The sequence below is a fragment of the Podarcis cretensis genome (genome assembly GCF_951804945.1).
Source record: "Podarcis cretensis genome assembly, chromosome: 18".
Lineage (NCBI taxonomy): Eukaryota > Metazoa > Chordata > Lepidosauria > Squamata > Lacertidae > Podarcis > Podarcis cretensis.
In genome coordinates, this window is record NC_137188.1 from 1,852,090 (window position 1) to 1,866,864 (window position 14,775).

Consider the following 14,775-nt stretch of genomic DNA (forward strand, 5'->3'; position numbering starts at 1 on the left):
AGGCCTCTGCTGGCCCCCAACAGCAACTATCGCACTGGGAACTCTCTCTGGTCTGGCAACCTCCAGCCTTTCTCTGTGGGATCTAGCACTGGAGCAGAATATATTATTCCTTTGGAGAAGGGGACACAGCTAGGTTTTCAGAGACGGGCATCCCCCACTGCCCAGGGGAAGAAGCGATGGGTGGGGAGAGAGCCAACCATAGGATTGTAGGGTTGGAAGGTCCCTCTAGAGTCATTCAGCCCAACCGCAAAAGCGCCCATGCCAGATGGCCCACCTCCAAGGAAGGGAGAAGACACAGCAACTTCAACACTGGAATAGAATGGCACAATTCTCTCTGGTTTTTCACAGTTTTTATTGATTGAGAGAAAAAGGATATTCGGGGGAAATACAGACAATTGCTTAGACTTTTGGAAAGTAACCAAATCTGCTCTCATTGCCAACTGCAGAATTTGACGGGAGAGTTTGTATTGATAACTAGGAAACTGTGATTCATTTTTGTGGGGATGATTAGGAAGGCAGGAGAGGATATATTATTTAATCATATCCTTCCTAACTTGTGCTAGCAAGTTCCATATTCTAGCAGAGTTCCAAACATCCCCCTTTTTAAATTACACAGTGGTTAGCTTGTTGCTGGCTTGTCGGAGCTTCACTACTTAAGATTCCTGGTGAGATCCCTTCTACTGCCTCTTAAAAAGAATAGACATGAGAATCTGATTAAACTTAATATAAAAGTAGTTTACTCACAGATTCATTCAGGTTCACAGACATATCTCTGAAGGCAGGCTTAGGTTACATAACAACTAGAACTATTCCATAAAGAAGTTAGTCCCAAGTGACTGCGACTAAGCAGTCACTTCTCCTAACACAGCAACATACACAATGGAGAACACACACTCATCCAAACATGGAGGCTGTGGGCTCCTCTATGCTACTACAACAGACCATACCCTCTTCAAGTCTGTCCCAGCTCAGGAGGAAACAGGAAGTCTCCTGAGTGGGACAAAACATCCCCTAACATGTCCACTGTATGAGTGTTGTACTTGACTGCTATAAGTTTTACATCCTACAATTTTGTGAAAATTTAACTGGCAGGGAAGATTGAAGTGGGTTAGATTCCTGTTTTCCTCATTAGATGTTCTCTGCTGTTGAGGTTGGGCTTCAGAAGAATGATGTAGCATTTGGGGAGAAAGATGCAAGCTAGGAGACCAGCACCAGAGGCCAGGATGGAGAAGATCTCCACAGCCACCATGATCTTCCCTTTGGTGCTCAAGTAGGTTGGGACGAAGGAGACCCAAACGCTGCAAAAGACCAGCATGCTGAAGGTGATAAACTTGGCTTCATTAAAACTATCAGGCAACTTCCTAGCTAGGAAGGCCACCGTGAAGCTAGCGAGGGCCAGGAAACCCATGAAACTCAGGACATTATAAAACATGGTGACTGAACCTTCATTACATTCCACTACAATCTCTCCAGCTATGGAATGGAAGTCCAGGTTTGGAAATGGGGGAGAGGTTGCCAGCCAAACAACACAAATAGCAGTTTGGATGAGGGGGCAGATCAGAACAATAGAATTTGCTGGTTGTCTCGCCAACAGTTTTCTTGCCATGTTTCCTGGCTTGGTGGCCATGAAAGCCAGGACCACCGTGATGGTCTTTGCCAGGACGGAAGAAATGGCAACAGAGAAGACGATGCCAAAAGTAGTTTGTCGGAGAAGACAAGTGACCTTCCTGGGTCGACCGATGAAGAGGAAGGAGCAGAGGAAGCAGAGCAGGAGGGAGACGAGGAGGACGTAGGTGAGGCTGCGGTTGTTGGCTTTGACAATTGGTGTGTCCCGTTGTTTGATGAAGGTCGCCAGCATGAGAAGTGTGATCAGAGAGAGGAAGAGGGCAAGGGAAGCTAAAAGAACACCCCCAGTCTCTTGGTATGGAAGGAAGTTGATCTTCTTCAGCAGGCACTGGTCACCGTCCTTGTTTGGGCACTGGTCTTCAGGGCAGCTGGTACAATGAGTGGCATCTGGCATAAGGAAACACTATTGAAATATATCACACGTGCCATTTGTGTTTTCGACTGTGGTTGCCACTCTGTCAGGTGTCAGGGAATTGGCTTCCTCCCCTCTTTGGCAGTAGATAAGCAGAACAAAGGAAAAGGAGTCTTCTTACCAGTTAGAAACTTTAATGATCACAGCGAGAGAACAAAGAATCCATTTCCTAGGGATGGCGGTGCTCCCAGTTAAGAATTCCACCAACTTCCTCCCTAGTCACCCCCGTCACTCCCGCGTCTTGTAACCTGATCTCGTAACCACTGTGCTTTCTGTGCTGCCTCCTTACCAGCTCTTCTTGACCTTGGGCTGAGCGGATGAATGCTTTCCAGAGACAGCGAATCTGTTAACTCTCTCTCTCTCCCAGTGCTTCTTCTCCTAGCTGTTCCCCATTCAGTATTTCCTAGCTTCTGCCTTCTGAACTATGTCCCTCTGCAAACCGCTGTTCCAAATCTATACTACTTCCCTTCTCCTGGGAAGATTCAGGATCCTGATCAGGAGCGGGGGGGGGGGGGGAGCCTCCCACCATTCCTCCTTAGTGCAGTCCTCCTCAGCACACTGGGGGGGGGAGGGGTAGACAATTCTGTTTTGGACCACAGGATCAGATTAAAACCCCAATTAGCCAAGTCTTTAACCACAGCTACGGAAACATGTCTTGATGTGAACTGTTTAATCTGGGTTCATCATCACCAATAATAAAATAATAATAATAATAATAATAATAATAATAATAATAATAAATTTGTATACCACCCTATACCCGCAGGTCCTAGGGCGGTTCACAGGATAAAATCACAATATAAAATCACAAAATACATAACCAAAATAAAAACAAGAACAACCCAATACCCACCTACCCCATTACAACATGCTTTTAAAATGTATGCATGTTTATTAAAATAGAGGCTATGAAAATATGGAACAGTTTCTCATAATTATCAACAATTTAGAACTTATTAAACTATTGATAACTATTCTGATGAATCCCAGAGTCATACTTTAGAGTTGGAAGGGACCCCAAGAGCCATCTAGCCGAACCTCTGCAATGTAGGAATCTTTTGCCCCAAATTCACGACATCTTTGTGAACAGGTAGAACTATAAACCCAAATCCAAGTTGCAGGGGATTTTCCCACTTCTCCTCATCCAGGATTTCTCTCTGTCTCCACAAGCCACCCTTCTCCTAACAACTTCTGCACCTCAATACGGGCTTCTAGATTTGACATAACGTATTTTTCCTTCAATAACACGCAGATTTTTTCTCCTAAAAAGGAAGGGGAAATGTCTGTGCGTGTTATTGAGCGAATGTGTGGTCCCTGGAGCCAAATGGCGCGAGGGGAGGCAAAAAAAAAGCAGGCAAAAATCAAATCGCGCGTCTCCTAGAAGGGAAACTTGAAAAGAGGAAGCGGCTGCTTTCCGGCATTCTGCCTCAGGGTCTTACTGCCCACCCACCTCTGTTTCCTTGCTGTGTTTGATCAAACGGAACAAAGAGCAGGGAAAGCTCCTCCCCTCCAGGCAAGCAGAGGGGAAAGCTGAAAACATGCAGGAGGGAGAGAGAGAGAGAGAGCGCGCAAGACTGGCTGGCTTGGGTGGGTAGGTGAGGGAAAACTTTTGCCTTCCTTTCCTCCCTACCCCTCTCCTGCATTCTTAGCCAGCTGCTTCTCTGCACACCCCTCTCCTGCTCCTTGTCCCTCCTGTGTTTTTCCTTCCCTCCCCACTTAAAATGTGGTTAAAAAGCATGGTTCCACATGGATCCTCAGGATCTTTGCATTGGGTCAGCCCAAATTCACCATAAGATCACATAGCATGTCCATGGCTACAGCCTGCCCCCCAAAATCACGCACCCACTGTTGCCTGGGGCTGCAATGGTGCAAAAAATGTGGTTAAAAAGCATGGATCCACATGGATCCTAAGGATCTTTGCATTGGGTCAGCCCAAATTCACCATCAGATCACATAACATGTCCATGGCTACAGCCTGCCCCCCAAAAACCACACACCCACTGTTGCCTGGGGCTGCAATGGTGCAAAAACGTGGTTAAAAAGCATGGATCTACATGGATCCTCAGGATCTTTGCATTCAGTCACCCCAAATTCACCATCAGATCACATAGCATGTCCATGGTTACAGCCTGCCCCCCAAAAATCACGCTGTTGCCTGGGGCTGCAATGGTGCAAAAACGTGGTTACAAAACATGGATCCACATGGATCCTCAGGATCTTTGCATTGGGTCAGCCCAAATTCACCATCAGAGCACATAGCATGTCCATGGCTACAGCCTGCCCCCCCAAAATCACGCACCCACTGTTGCCTGGGGCTGCAATGGTGCAAAAACGTGGTTACAAAACATGGATCCACATGGATCCTCAGGATCTTTGCATTGGGTCAGCCCAAATTCACCATAAGATCACATAGCATGTCCATGGCTACAGCCTGCCCCCCCAAAATCACGCACCCACTGTTGCCTGGGGCTGCAATGGTGCAAAAATGTGGTTAAAAAGCATGGATCCACATGGATCCTAAGGATCTTTGCATTGGGTCAGCCCAAATTCACCATCAGATCACATAACATGTCCATGGCTACAGCCTGCCCCCCAAAAATCACACACCCACTGTTGCCTGGGGCTGCAATGGTGCAAAAACGTGGTTAAAAAGCATGGATCTACATGGATCCTCAGGATCTTTGCATTGGGTCAGCCCAAATTCACCATCAGATCACATAACATGTCCATGGCTACAGCCTGCCCCCCAAAAACCACACACCCACTGTTGCCTGGGGCTGCAATGGTGCAAAAACGTGGTTAAAAAGCATGGATCTACATGGATCCTCAGGATCTTTGCATTCAGTCACCCCAAATTCACCATCAGATCACATAGCATGTCCATGGTTACAGCCTGCCCCCCCAAAATCACGCTGTTGACTGGGGCTGAAATGGTGCAAAAACGTGGTTGCAAAACATGGATCCACATGGATCCTCAGGATCTTTGCATTGGGTCAGCCCAAATTCACCATCAGAGCACATAGCATGTCCATGGCTACAGGCTGCCCCCAAAAAATCACGCACCCACTGTTGCCTGGGGCTGCAATGGTGCAAAAACGTGGTTACAAAGCATGGATCCACAGGGATTCTCAGGATTTTTGCATTGGGTCACCCCAAATTCACCATCAGATCACATGTCTGTGGCCACAGCATGAAGCACAAAAATGATACATCCACTGTTTCATTCAGAATGTTTTTTCCCTTGTTTTCCTCCTCTAAAAACGATGTGTGTGTTATGGTCAGGTGCGTGTTATAGAGCGAAAAATACGGTACCTGTCTGGTTAGAAAAGGTCCCTTCTGGGCAAGAAATGCATTCATAGCAGCAAACCGGCTTCTCCTCTGGGACTCTTCTGCTCTGCCCTGGAGGACATCTCTTCACACACCTGGCAAATGGGATCTCCTGAAAGGGAAGAGTGAAATTGCTGCACAAGGTCAATGTTTGTATTGCAGTGAAAAAGGACTTGGAGGGATTTATCTACTTGAGTGGTCCAAATCTTTTCCATACCTCTGCAGGTTATAGGGAACCACAAAAACTGAGGCTCATAGAAGAAATGAATCATTTAGGGGGACATTGTGGACCAAGACTGCTTTGCTTTGATTAAATAGATTTTAAATAGATTTTAAGAAACCCCAAAAACTAAACAGGACTTGGAAGAGGTGACGGGAGATTCCCTATTGATGGAGAGAGACAACCAGCTTGGGAGTGCCAGATCCATTTCAGAACTTTGCAGTTTCTTTAAATATTGCAAAAATGAAGACTCAGATCAAGTTTCATCAAATGTGTCCACATTTCAAGACTAAATGAGACTGTGGTTTGATCTGGTCTGGGGAACAGCACCCCCACAATGCAGTGTGCAGATGTGGGGTGGAAGGAATATGACATAATAGGCATCACTGAAACCTGGTGGGATAAGTCCCACGATTGGAATGTAATAATGGAGGGATACAATCTATTTCAGAGAAACAGATGGTGAAATGCAAACGGGACACAGAAAGGGCTGAACTCCTCAATGCCTTCTTTGCCTCAGTCTTCTCCGATAAAGAAAACAATGCCCGACCTGAAGAATTTGGAGCAAATGATTCAGCAGAGGAAACACAGCCCAGATAGTACAAGAATACTTGGCTAGTCTAGATGTATTCAAGTCTCCAGGGCCAGATGAACTGCATCCAAGAGTATTAAAAGAACTGGCAGATGTGATCTCAGAACCACTGGCAGTCATCTTTGAGAATTCCTGGAGAACAGGCGAAGTCCCGGCAGACTGGAGGAGGGCAAATGTTGTCCCTATTTTCAAAAAGGGGAAAAGAGAGGACCCAAATAATTACCGCCCAGTCAGTCTGACATCAATACCAGGGAAGATTCTGGAGCAGATCATTAAGCAAACAGTCTGTGAGCACCTAGAAAGGAATGCTGTCATCACCAATAGTCAGCATGGATTTCTGAAAAATAAGTCATGTCAGACGAACCTGATCTCGTTTTTTGACAGAATTACAAGCCTGGTAGATGAAGGGAACGCAGTGGATGTAGCCTACCTTGATTTCAGCAAGGCATTTGACAAGGTGTCCCATGATATTCTTGTAAAGAAGCTGGTAAAATGCGGTCTTGACTATGCTACCACTCAGTGGATTTGTAACTGGCTGACTGACCGAACCCAAAGGGTGCTCATCAATGGTTCCTCTTCATCCTGGAGAAGAGTGACTAGTGGGGTGCCACAGGGTTCTGTCTTGGGCCCGGTCTTATTCAACATCTTTATCAACGACTTGGATGATGGACTCAAGGGCATCCTGATCAAATTTGCAGATGACACCAAACTGGGAGGGGTGGCTAACACCCCAGAGGACAGGATCACACTTCAAAACGACCTTGACAGATTAGAGAACTGGGCCAAAACAAACAAGATGAATTTTAACAGGGAGAAATGTAAAGTATTGCACTTGGGCAAAAAAAAATGAGAGGCACAAATACAAGATGGGTGACACCTGGCTTGAGAGCAGTACATGTGAAAAGGATCTAGGAGTCTTGGTTGACCACAAACTTGACATGAGCCAACAGTGTGACGCGGCAGCTAAAAAAGCCAACGCAATTCTGGGCTGCATCAATAGGAGTATAGCATCTAGATCAAGGGAAGTAATAGTGCCACTGTATTCTGCTCTGGTCAGACCTCACCTGGAGTACTGTGTCCAGTTCTGGGCACCACAGTTCAAGAAGAACACTGAGAAACTGGAACGTGTCCAGAGGAAGGCAACCAAAATCGTCAAAGGCCTGAAATTTATGCCTTATGAGGAACGGCTAAAGGAGCTGGGCATGTTTAGCCTGGAGAAGAGGAGGTTAAGGGGTGATATGATAGCCATGTTCAAATATATAAAAGGATGTCACATAGAGGAGGGAGAAAGGTTGTTTTCTGCTGCTCCAGAGAAGCGGACACGGAGCAATGGCTCCAAACTACAAGAAAGAAGATTCCACCTAAACATTCGGAAGAACTTCCTGACAGTAAGAGCTGTTTGACAGTGGAATTTGCTGCCAAGGAGTGTGGTGGAGTCTCCTTCTTTGGAGGTCTTTAAGCAGAGGCTTGGCAACCATATGTCAGGAGTGCTCTGATGGTGTTTCCTGCTTGGCAGGGGGTTGGACTCCATGGCCCTTGTGGTCTCTTCCAACTCTAGGATTCTATGAGAGATCCTAATTTCCCCACTGATCCCACCATGAAAGAAAGGGCAGCTAGCGATGGCTGCAGAGAGATGGGAGCCAACTCTTGTGCTGGCCTTGAACTTATGCCCTCATTTTGCCCCACCTGGGAATTCCACACAATGGTGTCTGGGTTGATGCTGAAGTCCTCGCCTGGCGGAGCCTGAGGATCCAGACCTCCAACTTCCACAACAGCACAAGAGTCATTGGGGAAGAAGGCCCAGTTCAGGATGTCAAAGCCAGCTGGTCTCCTGCCATGTTCAGAAAAGGAGACTTCGTCCCCAGCGCTGTTGTTAAACCGAGTCTTCCTCAAAGCGGCAAGAATCTGAAATGGAAGAGACACTCAGAAAACGGGGAGGGGGGTTGTTGGTCTGGCTCCCTTGGATCCACTGGTTTCCGACCTTTTTGAGTCCACGGCTCCCTTGACCAGCCACATTATTTCTGCAGTTCCCTGGTAGAACTCCCTCACACAGAGGTTCTGTTACAGTAAGTTGGGATTTCCCCATTCCGGCACCATTTTTGCTGCTCATGTAAGTGGGAGCGCATGCATTGATGGGAACCCAAGCAGCTCCACTGCTCTGCAGGGCCCCGCATGGCAGCCCCAGCCTGCCTTTCCCAAAATTAGGGTGCGCATGGGTGGGGGACAAGGAGAAGGCAAAACCAGATGAAGATCAGAAGCAGCCATATTTTGTCCTTGGGGGGAAGGAAAGCAAGAAACACAGCACAGGGCACACGTGGCAACATGGTCCTTTCCTGCAACTTTCTCCCCGTCACCTTAAAGCTGGGTGACTGTTAAGGAGGACAGTCTATATCAATATATCACAATGCTTAGCTGGTGATATATCACAAAGTTTAAAAGCAGCTCCACCCTTATTTCAGACATTGTGATATATAACTGTATATCCTGAAGTTGAAAACTAAATCTTGTCCAGCCCTACTGAGGAGTTCTGAGGACCAGAAAGAGAACCCAGATAGGTCACACGCAGCCCTAGACCTGAGGTTCCCCATCTCTGTTTTTTTTTTTTTTTAAGATAATTTTTTTAAACTGGCCAATCACATCAAATTAAATCACATCGCATAAATTCCAAATTACAAAGCCAAATTTTTAAATTTTGTTGGGGGAACCCATACTTCAAGATCCAAAGGGGGATTCAGATCATCTTCTTATTACTGCGTTAATGTCCAAATCAGTCCCAATCAGTCCAGACAAAGTTCATAATTCTATCCAGTCTTATCTTGGTGTTTCCACATCATATCTTGTTCATATCATTTCTCTTACCGTATCTTGACATATCTTCTCATATTTTATTCTTGTCTTGTTATCAGAGATCTCTTCTGTCAGCAGTCTTTACTCCCCCTTTTTCCTTGAAGTATGTGCAATTTATCTCGTCCAAATTGTTTCTTTTGAAGATTGTTGCAACTAGAGGCGCGGATCAGAGACGGCATCGAGGAGTGCTGGAATCCCACAAGAGGGCTTTGTGCCTAGTGCCCCCACCCCCACAAATTCGGGGGTGGTATAAGGCACAGCAGGCAAGGGCCGTCCCCCCCACAATCCTGGGGGGGGTTAAGGAGGCTAATTACCCCCATCATAGCCTCCAAATTACCTCGTGTGGGTCGGAGAGATGTTATTGTCAGCCATCTTCCGATGCGCCACCTAGTGGTCCCCGTTCCCCATCTCTGTTGCAGCTTCTGCAACATTCTTGCTGCTCCAATCAAGTCACCAAACTAGGCAGCGCGAGGACATTACCTGCCATGGCTGGAGTTTTGGAAGTCGGTTGACACCTCCCATCACTGCACGGTTGGTTCCCGGTGAGTGCATGGTGTCATGCAATGCGTGGGCCACGGAATGAACGGCGTTGTAGATGCTGTAACTGTGGCCAGTCATGGTCACTGAGAATACAAAGGCCGGCAGGTCCTCTAGTTTTTCCTCTCCTGTGCATTTTCTCTTGCTCCGTGAAGGTATGAGGCCTGATCCCAGAAACTCACAGTCAAACACAACTCTCCACCAGCGACAGAGGAAGGCATCTGCCTGTGGCTGGTGTGGATCTAACTCTGAGAGAAACTGGGCAAACCCTGGCACTTCCTTTGAGTAGATTTGGAAGGAAAGGGCCCCATGGAAAGATTTCAGCCCCTTCCATTGCTTCTGGGACCCCTCAGTGACGAAATCCCACTGGGCTGTCAGGACCCAAACTTTCCTAGCTGAGATCTTGTTGAGCTTTTTCATGACGGACATGGGACCCAATAGGTTCCGCAAGGTGTTGGAGTCCAAAAAGACAATCACCACCTGGACGTCGCTCTTGAAAAGATCCGAAATGTGTTTCATCCATATTTTTCCATGCTGCAGAAAAGCCACCGTTTCTGGAATGACCCTTCTGGCAAACGCCACGCAGATATCGTTCTGGGTAAGGAGGGGTGTCAGAGTCTGGATGAAGTTTTCGCCACTGCTCTCCTCCGGAGCAAGGAGTCCAATCCAATTCCAGTGGAAATACAGGAGTAACTGGACTAAACCCCTGCACTGGAGGACTTGGTTGGGGTCAATGCGGCAAAAAGACGATGGTACCGTTTCATCTTCCTTGTCACAGTTAAAGGAGCCATAACCCAGCTGAAAAGAGCAAGAACTGTGCTTTGAAAGTGACCTTTGAGACTTAATGTGAACGTTCCATGATGGCTTCTAGGTCTCTCAGTTCCTGCCACCCCGTCCTCCATCAAAACTATACACACACAAATTTTTATTACATTTTTTGAGCATTTTCACCAGAAGCAGCACCTCCACAGTGTCTTTACTCAAACCTTTTCTACTGCATTCAATCTTTATTACAAAAAGTATCTTCCTCTTCTTCCTCTTCTTCTTCTTCCCTGCCCATCTGACTGGGCAGCTTCCAACATATATAAAAACATTAAACATTACAAAGCATCCCTATTGCAATTATTTTGTAATTTCTGCTGCTTTTATCTCAAATGCTCCCCACAATTTCATTTGGCTGTAATATTTTTTAAGTCATCCACAAAAGGCCTCCGTCTATAAAAAGTTCATCATAAAAACAGGGCTTTCAAGGAGTTACTTGCAGTTTCCAATGAAGCCTAAGCAAAATGCCAACCTTAAACGCAGCATGTCTCCCAAAATTCACTTTCAGCACCGACTGAAGTTGTCCTTTTGAGAATGCAGGACTCTGGATTCTCTGGACTTTGCATAATGCAATAATATCCCCCCCTGATATAATTTTTATTGAACATAATGCTTCCATATTTTTCACCCTGTCATTTCCCCTTCCTCCATGTGTCTAAAGTTTGAATGAAACTATTATCTGGGTCAACATGGTACAGTGGTACCTCAGGATGTGAACGGGATCTGTTCCAGAGCCCCGTTCGCATCTTGAATGTAACGTAAGATGCAACGGCGTGTGGGCGCGTGTGCGGGTCGTGTTTTGCCGCTTCCGTGCATGCGCGTGACATCATTTTGAGCGCATGCGCATGCGCAAGCGGCGAAACCCGGAAGTAATGTGCTCCGTGGAGCGCAACCCAAAAGCGCTCAACCTGAAGCACATTCAACCTGAGGTATGACTGTAGTTTAGGAAACTGCAACAGGTGAGTAAACTTTGTCAACTGTAGCCAAATTTGCTCTGGCAGCTAAAAGCTCTGTTCAAGATATGTTAATGCTCTCTAATGTTAAAATTTTATGCTGCAAACTTTCTATGCTGTAAACTTTTATAGGGTATGTTGTGTGATTTCAGAGGAAAGCCTTGCCGTGTCCTCTGCTGTACATTGTAAAGGCCTTTGGCTCTGCACAATAAATTGAAGGGGGGGGGAGTAAATTTGGGGGCAGGAGTTCTTCACTTTCTTTCTAAAAAGAACTCTTCTCTCACAGAGAGAGGTGGAATAATACCACCAGTAATTGGCAATGGGAGTATAATCAGGACATTCATTTATTGGGCTGGAGAAAGAAACTAAGGGATAAAAATGGATTAAAAATGAGATAAGAGGGAATGGGTAAGTGGGCATTAGGATCAATCGTACCATATCTGATCATGATTCATTGTCAACAGCTTAATGAGGCACTTGAAGGCAGAAGACCAAACTGATCACTAACCATCACAGTGATAGAATGGTGGAGTTGGAAGGGACCCCTGAGGATCATCCAGTCCACCCCCTGCAATGCAGGAATATGCAGCTGCCCCAGGCAGGCATCAAACCTGCAACCTCGGCGTTCCCAGCACCACGCTCTATCCAACTGAGCTATCTAGGCATTATAACAGAAGCAATTTACAGAGAATGGGTTTTTGTATCTTTATAGCATCTGCAAGTGGCTCTCCTCACCTGCGGGATCTTGAAGGAGCCCAGGATGGATGCCATCTGTCTTGAAGTCGTGGCGTCTAGGCTCCCAATGACAGACAGCAGCTGGTCCCGACGGTTGCACTTGTAGTTAGGCACCATTTGTCTCCCCGTGGAGAGCAGAGACAGCGTGGCCTCCATGGTCTTGCTTGCAAAATTGCATTCTGTGTAGATACGGGAACCCAGAGTTACATTGGGGAGGAGAGTCCGGTCCTCGTTGATCTCTTTGATAGCAAACTGCAAGGCCAGGATGTACTGGTAGTTTTTGGGGACAAGCCTGCAATGGGAGTAAAATGGTTATGGGTGGAATGATAGAAAAGTTGAGCCCTGTATCAGGAAGTTTTCAATGTTTGATGTTATATTATGTTTTGATATACAGTCATACTTGGAGTTGAAGTAGCTTCGGGATAAGTATTTGTGGGTTGCGCGCTATGGTAACACGGAAGTGACGGAGCGCGTTACTTCCAGGTTTTGCCGCTCGCGCATGCGCAGATGGTCAAAATGACATCACGCGCATGCACAGAAGTGGTGAATCGCGACCCGGATTGCGTTTGCTTCTGGATGCAAATGGGGCTCCGGAACAGATCCTGTTCGCATCCAGAGGTACCACTGTATGTTGGAAGCCACCCAGAGTGGCTGGGGCATCCCAACTAGTTGGGCAGGGTATAATAATAATAATAATAATAATAATAATAATAATAATATTGGAAGAACCCCAGAAAATCATGGAAATGGGTTTAACTGGGAAGAGAGAGAAACATTTAAATCTCACAAAATTAACAGTGATGTTGAACAATAAGGAAGCAACTGGATGCAAAGCAGTGCTTTCTTACTAAATGGAATGGTGAAATTGGGAGAGAGAATATACAGCAAATTGCTGTAGAGATATTTTACTCCTTTCAACCTCCACAGCAGATCCCACCCCACTCCTGCCCTGCCATAGGAGGTCTCCAGATTGCACAAGAAAGATGAACAGCATTTCAGTTGGGGGGGGGCAGGGGCAGGGGCAGGGAAAGCAACCCAGTTTCCAACTCAGAGCCCTACCTGTCTGAATACTTACTTTAACTCAGGATGGTCCTGTTCTCTGAAATACTCTTTAAAGGATGGGTCTTTGACCACGGCCCTGAACAGGGGTAAATTCCCACCCACAATGAGATCTCCCTCCCTATGGAAGTTTTCATAGAGTCGAAAGGGCTTCATGGATCGTGTCTCTGTCCTCTTCGTCAAGCAGCTGACTTGAGGCAGGAGCCAGGACAAGAGCAACAGCCGAATCATCCGCAGCTCAGAGAGAGATTATATTCCCCTTGAAACAACAATTGCACCTTTGCAGAACCTGATTTGAAAACTACCAATTCCAGTCAGAGAGATCAATACTCAGGCATAAAATGGAGTAGCTCAACATGATCATTTTTCTTATCACAAGACTGTTTTGTCCTGTATTTTGCTTTATTGTTGACTCGATGGGTGTAAACCTCCAGAGGTTCAACAGGAATGACTGTTATTGTGATAATTTCAGGGAAGAGAAGAGAATTCATACTGTAAGTTCTTTTTGCACGATCTTAGGAGAAAATGACAAACATGTTTTCTGGAATCATGGAAATTTCGCTGTAGGCCATACCAGCCTGGATGGACCACTCTCCTGGCAAGCCTATTGAAATTATTCATTCAAATCAAAGGGACTAGAATCATAACTCTGCTTTTTAATAGAAAGGTCCATAGTTCAATATCTGAGTGCCCACTTTGCATGCAGAAGATCTCAGGTTCACCTTCCAGGAGGAGTTCCTGTCTGAAAATATGGAAGGGCATTGCCCATGTTTGCTATAACAATTTTATTGAAAGGTGTTTTTTTACACATTAAACAATAAAATTCAAGCTCATTTATAAGAAAATGCAAAACACAATTGTATAGAAAAGAAAAAGAGGGGAAAGAATAGAAAAAGGGTAACTAAAAAGACCCTTTATCACATTTATGTAGTGCATATCTTATCATTTATCCACACATAGAAAAGCAGACTTCCCCAGCTCTCACCTGGGTGCCCACCTCGCCTCCCACCCTGATGAAGATCCTTCCGACTTTTCTTGCAGGTATCTCCCAAGGAGAGTGAACATTAACAACAGGATGATATGGCTACCTTCCTTGTGGTTTGTTTATTGGATAACGTCAAGGTGTTCAATTTCCTAATAATTTTTTCCTCCTTAGATGCTCTCTGCTGTTGAGGTTGGGCTTCAGAAGAATAATGTAGCATTTGGGGAGAAAGATGCAAGCCAGGAGACCAGCACCAGAGGCCAAGATGGGGAAGACCGTCCGTTAAGAGTTTGGGTGTCATCTTCGACACCCCCCCTTCCATGGAGGCGCTGATTGCAGCTATAACGAAGGCGACATTTTTTCATCTCTGCCAAGCTAAGCAGTTGGCTCCTTACTTCTGTCGCCCTGACCTAGACACTGTGATCCACGCAACGGTCACCTCCAGACTGGATTATTGTAACTCGCTCTACGTGGAGCTGCCCTTGAGACAGACCCAGAAACTCCAGCGGGTGCAGAATGCTGCAGCGAGACTCCTTACAGGGTCCTTGCCGCGGGATCACATTCATCCAGTGCTATACCAGCTGCACTGGCTCCCAGTGGAGTACAGGATCAGGTTTAAGGTGCTGGTTTTAACCTTTAAAGCCCTATACGGCCTAGGACCCT

At 46.2% G+C, this 14,775-nt stretch overlaps 1 protein-coding gene and 1 long non-coding RNA gene across 4 annotated transcripts; one reads left to right on the forward strand and one right to left on the reverse strand.

Moving 5' to 3' along the window:
- Positions 1-328: 328 nt before the first annotated feature.
- LOC307206973 (vomeronasal type-2 receptor 26-like) lies at positions 329-14,484 on the reverse strand. Of its 3 annotated transcripts, none has more exons than XM_079960527.1 (6): positions 13,147-14,483; positions 12,072-12,363; positions 9,505-10,359; positions 7,864-8,082; positions 5,351-5,474; positions 329-2,013 (listed from the first exon to the last, which is right to left on the reverse strand). In XM_079960527.1, exons 1-6 carry the CDS (start codon positions 13,359-13,361, stop codon positions 1,109-1,111), a joined length of 2,610 nt encoding a protein of 869 aa, XP_079816653.1. In that variant the 5' UTR covers positions 13,362-14,483; the 3' UTR covers positions 329-1,108. The 3 variants fall into 3 exon arrangements, with proteins under 3 accessions (XP_079816653.1, XP_079816652.1, XP_079816654.1); XM_079960526.1 differs by having other exon boundaries at positions 5,351-5,477; positions 13,147-14,482; XM_079960528.1 differs by lacking the exon at positions 7,864-8,082 and having other exon boundaries at positions 5,351-5,477; positions 13,147-14,484.
- Positions 3,735-5,344, forward strand: LOC307207286. Its single transcript, XR_013834608.1, has 4 exons — positions 3,735-3,844; positions 4,013-4,152; positions 4,623-4,916; positions 5,079-5,344. It is a non-coding gene; the product is annotated as an uncharacterized lncRNA (long non-coding RNA).
- Positions 14,485-14,775: the final 291 nt, after the last annotated feature.

Coding starts and splice junctions, on each gene's coding strand:
- LOC307206973 (XM_079960526.1), bottom strand. CDS start 13,361: ATGATTCGGCTGTTGCTCTTGTCCTGGCTCCTGCCTCAAGTCAGCTGC. Junction 10,360..12,071: donor GCTCCTTCAAGATCCCGCAG/GTGAGGAGAGCC, acceptor TGCTCTTTTCAG/CTGGGTTATGGCTCCTTTAA. Junction 2,014..5,350: donor GACCTTTTCTAACCAGACAG/GTACCGTATTTT, acceptor TCCTTATGCCAG/ATGCCACTCATTGTACCAGC.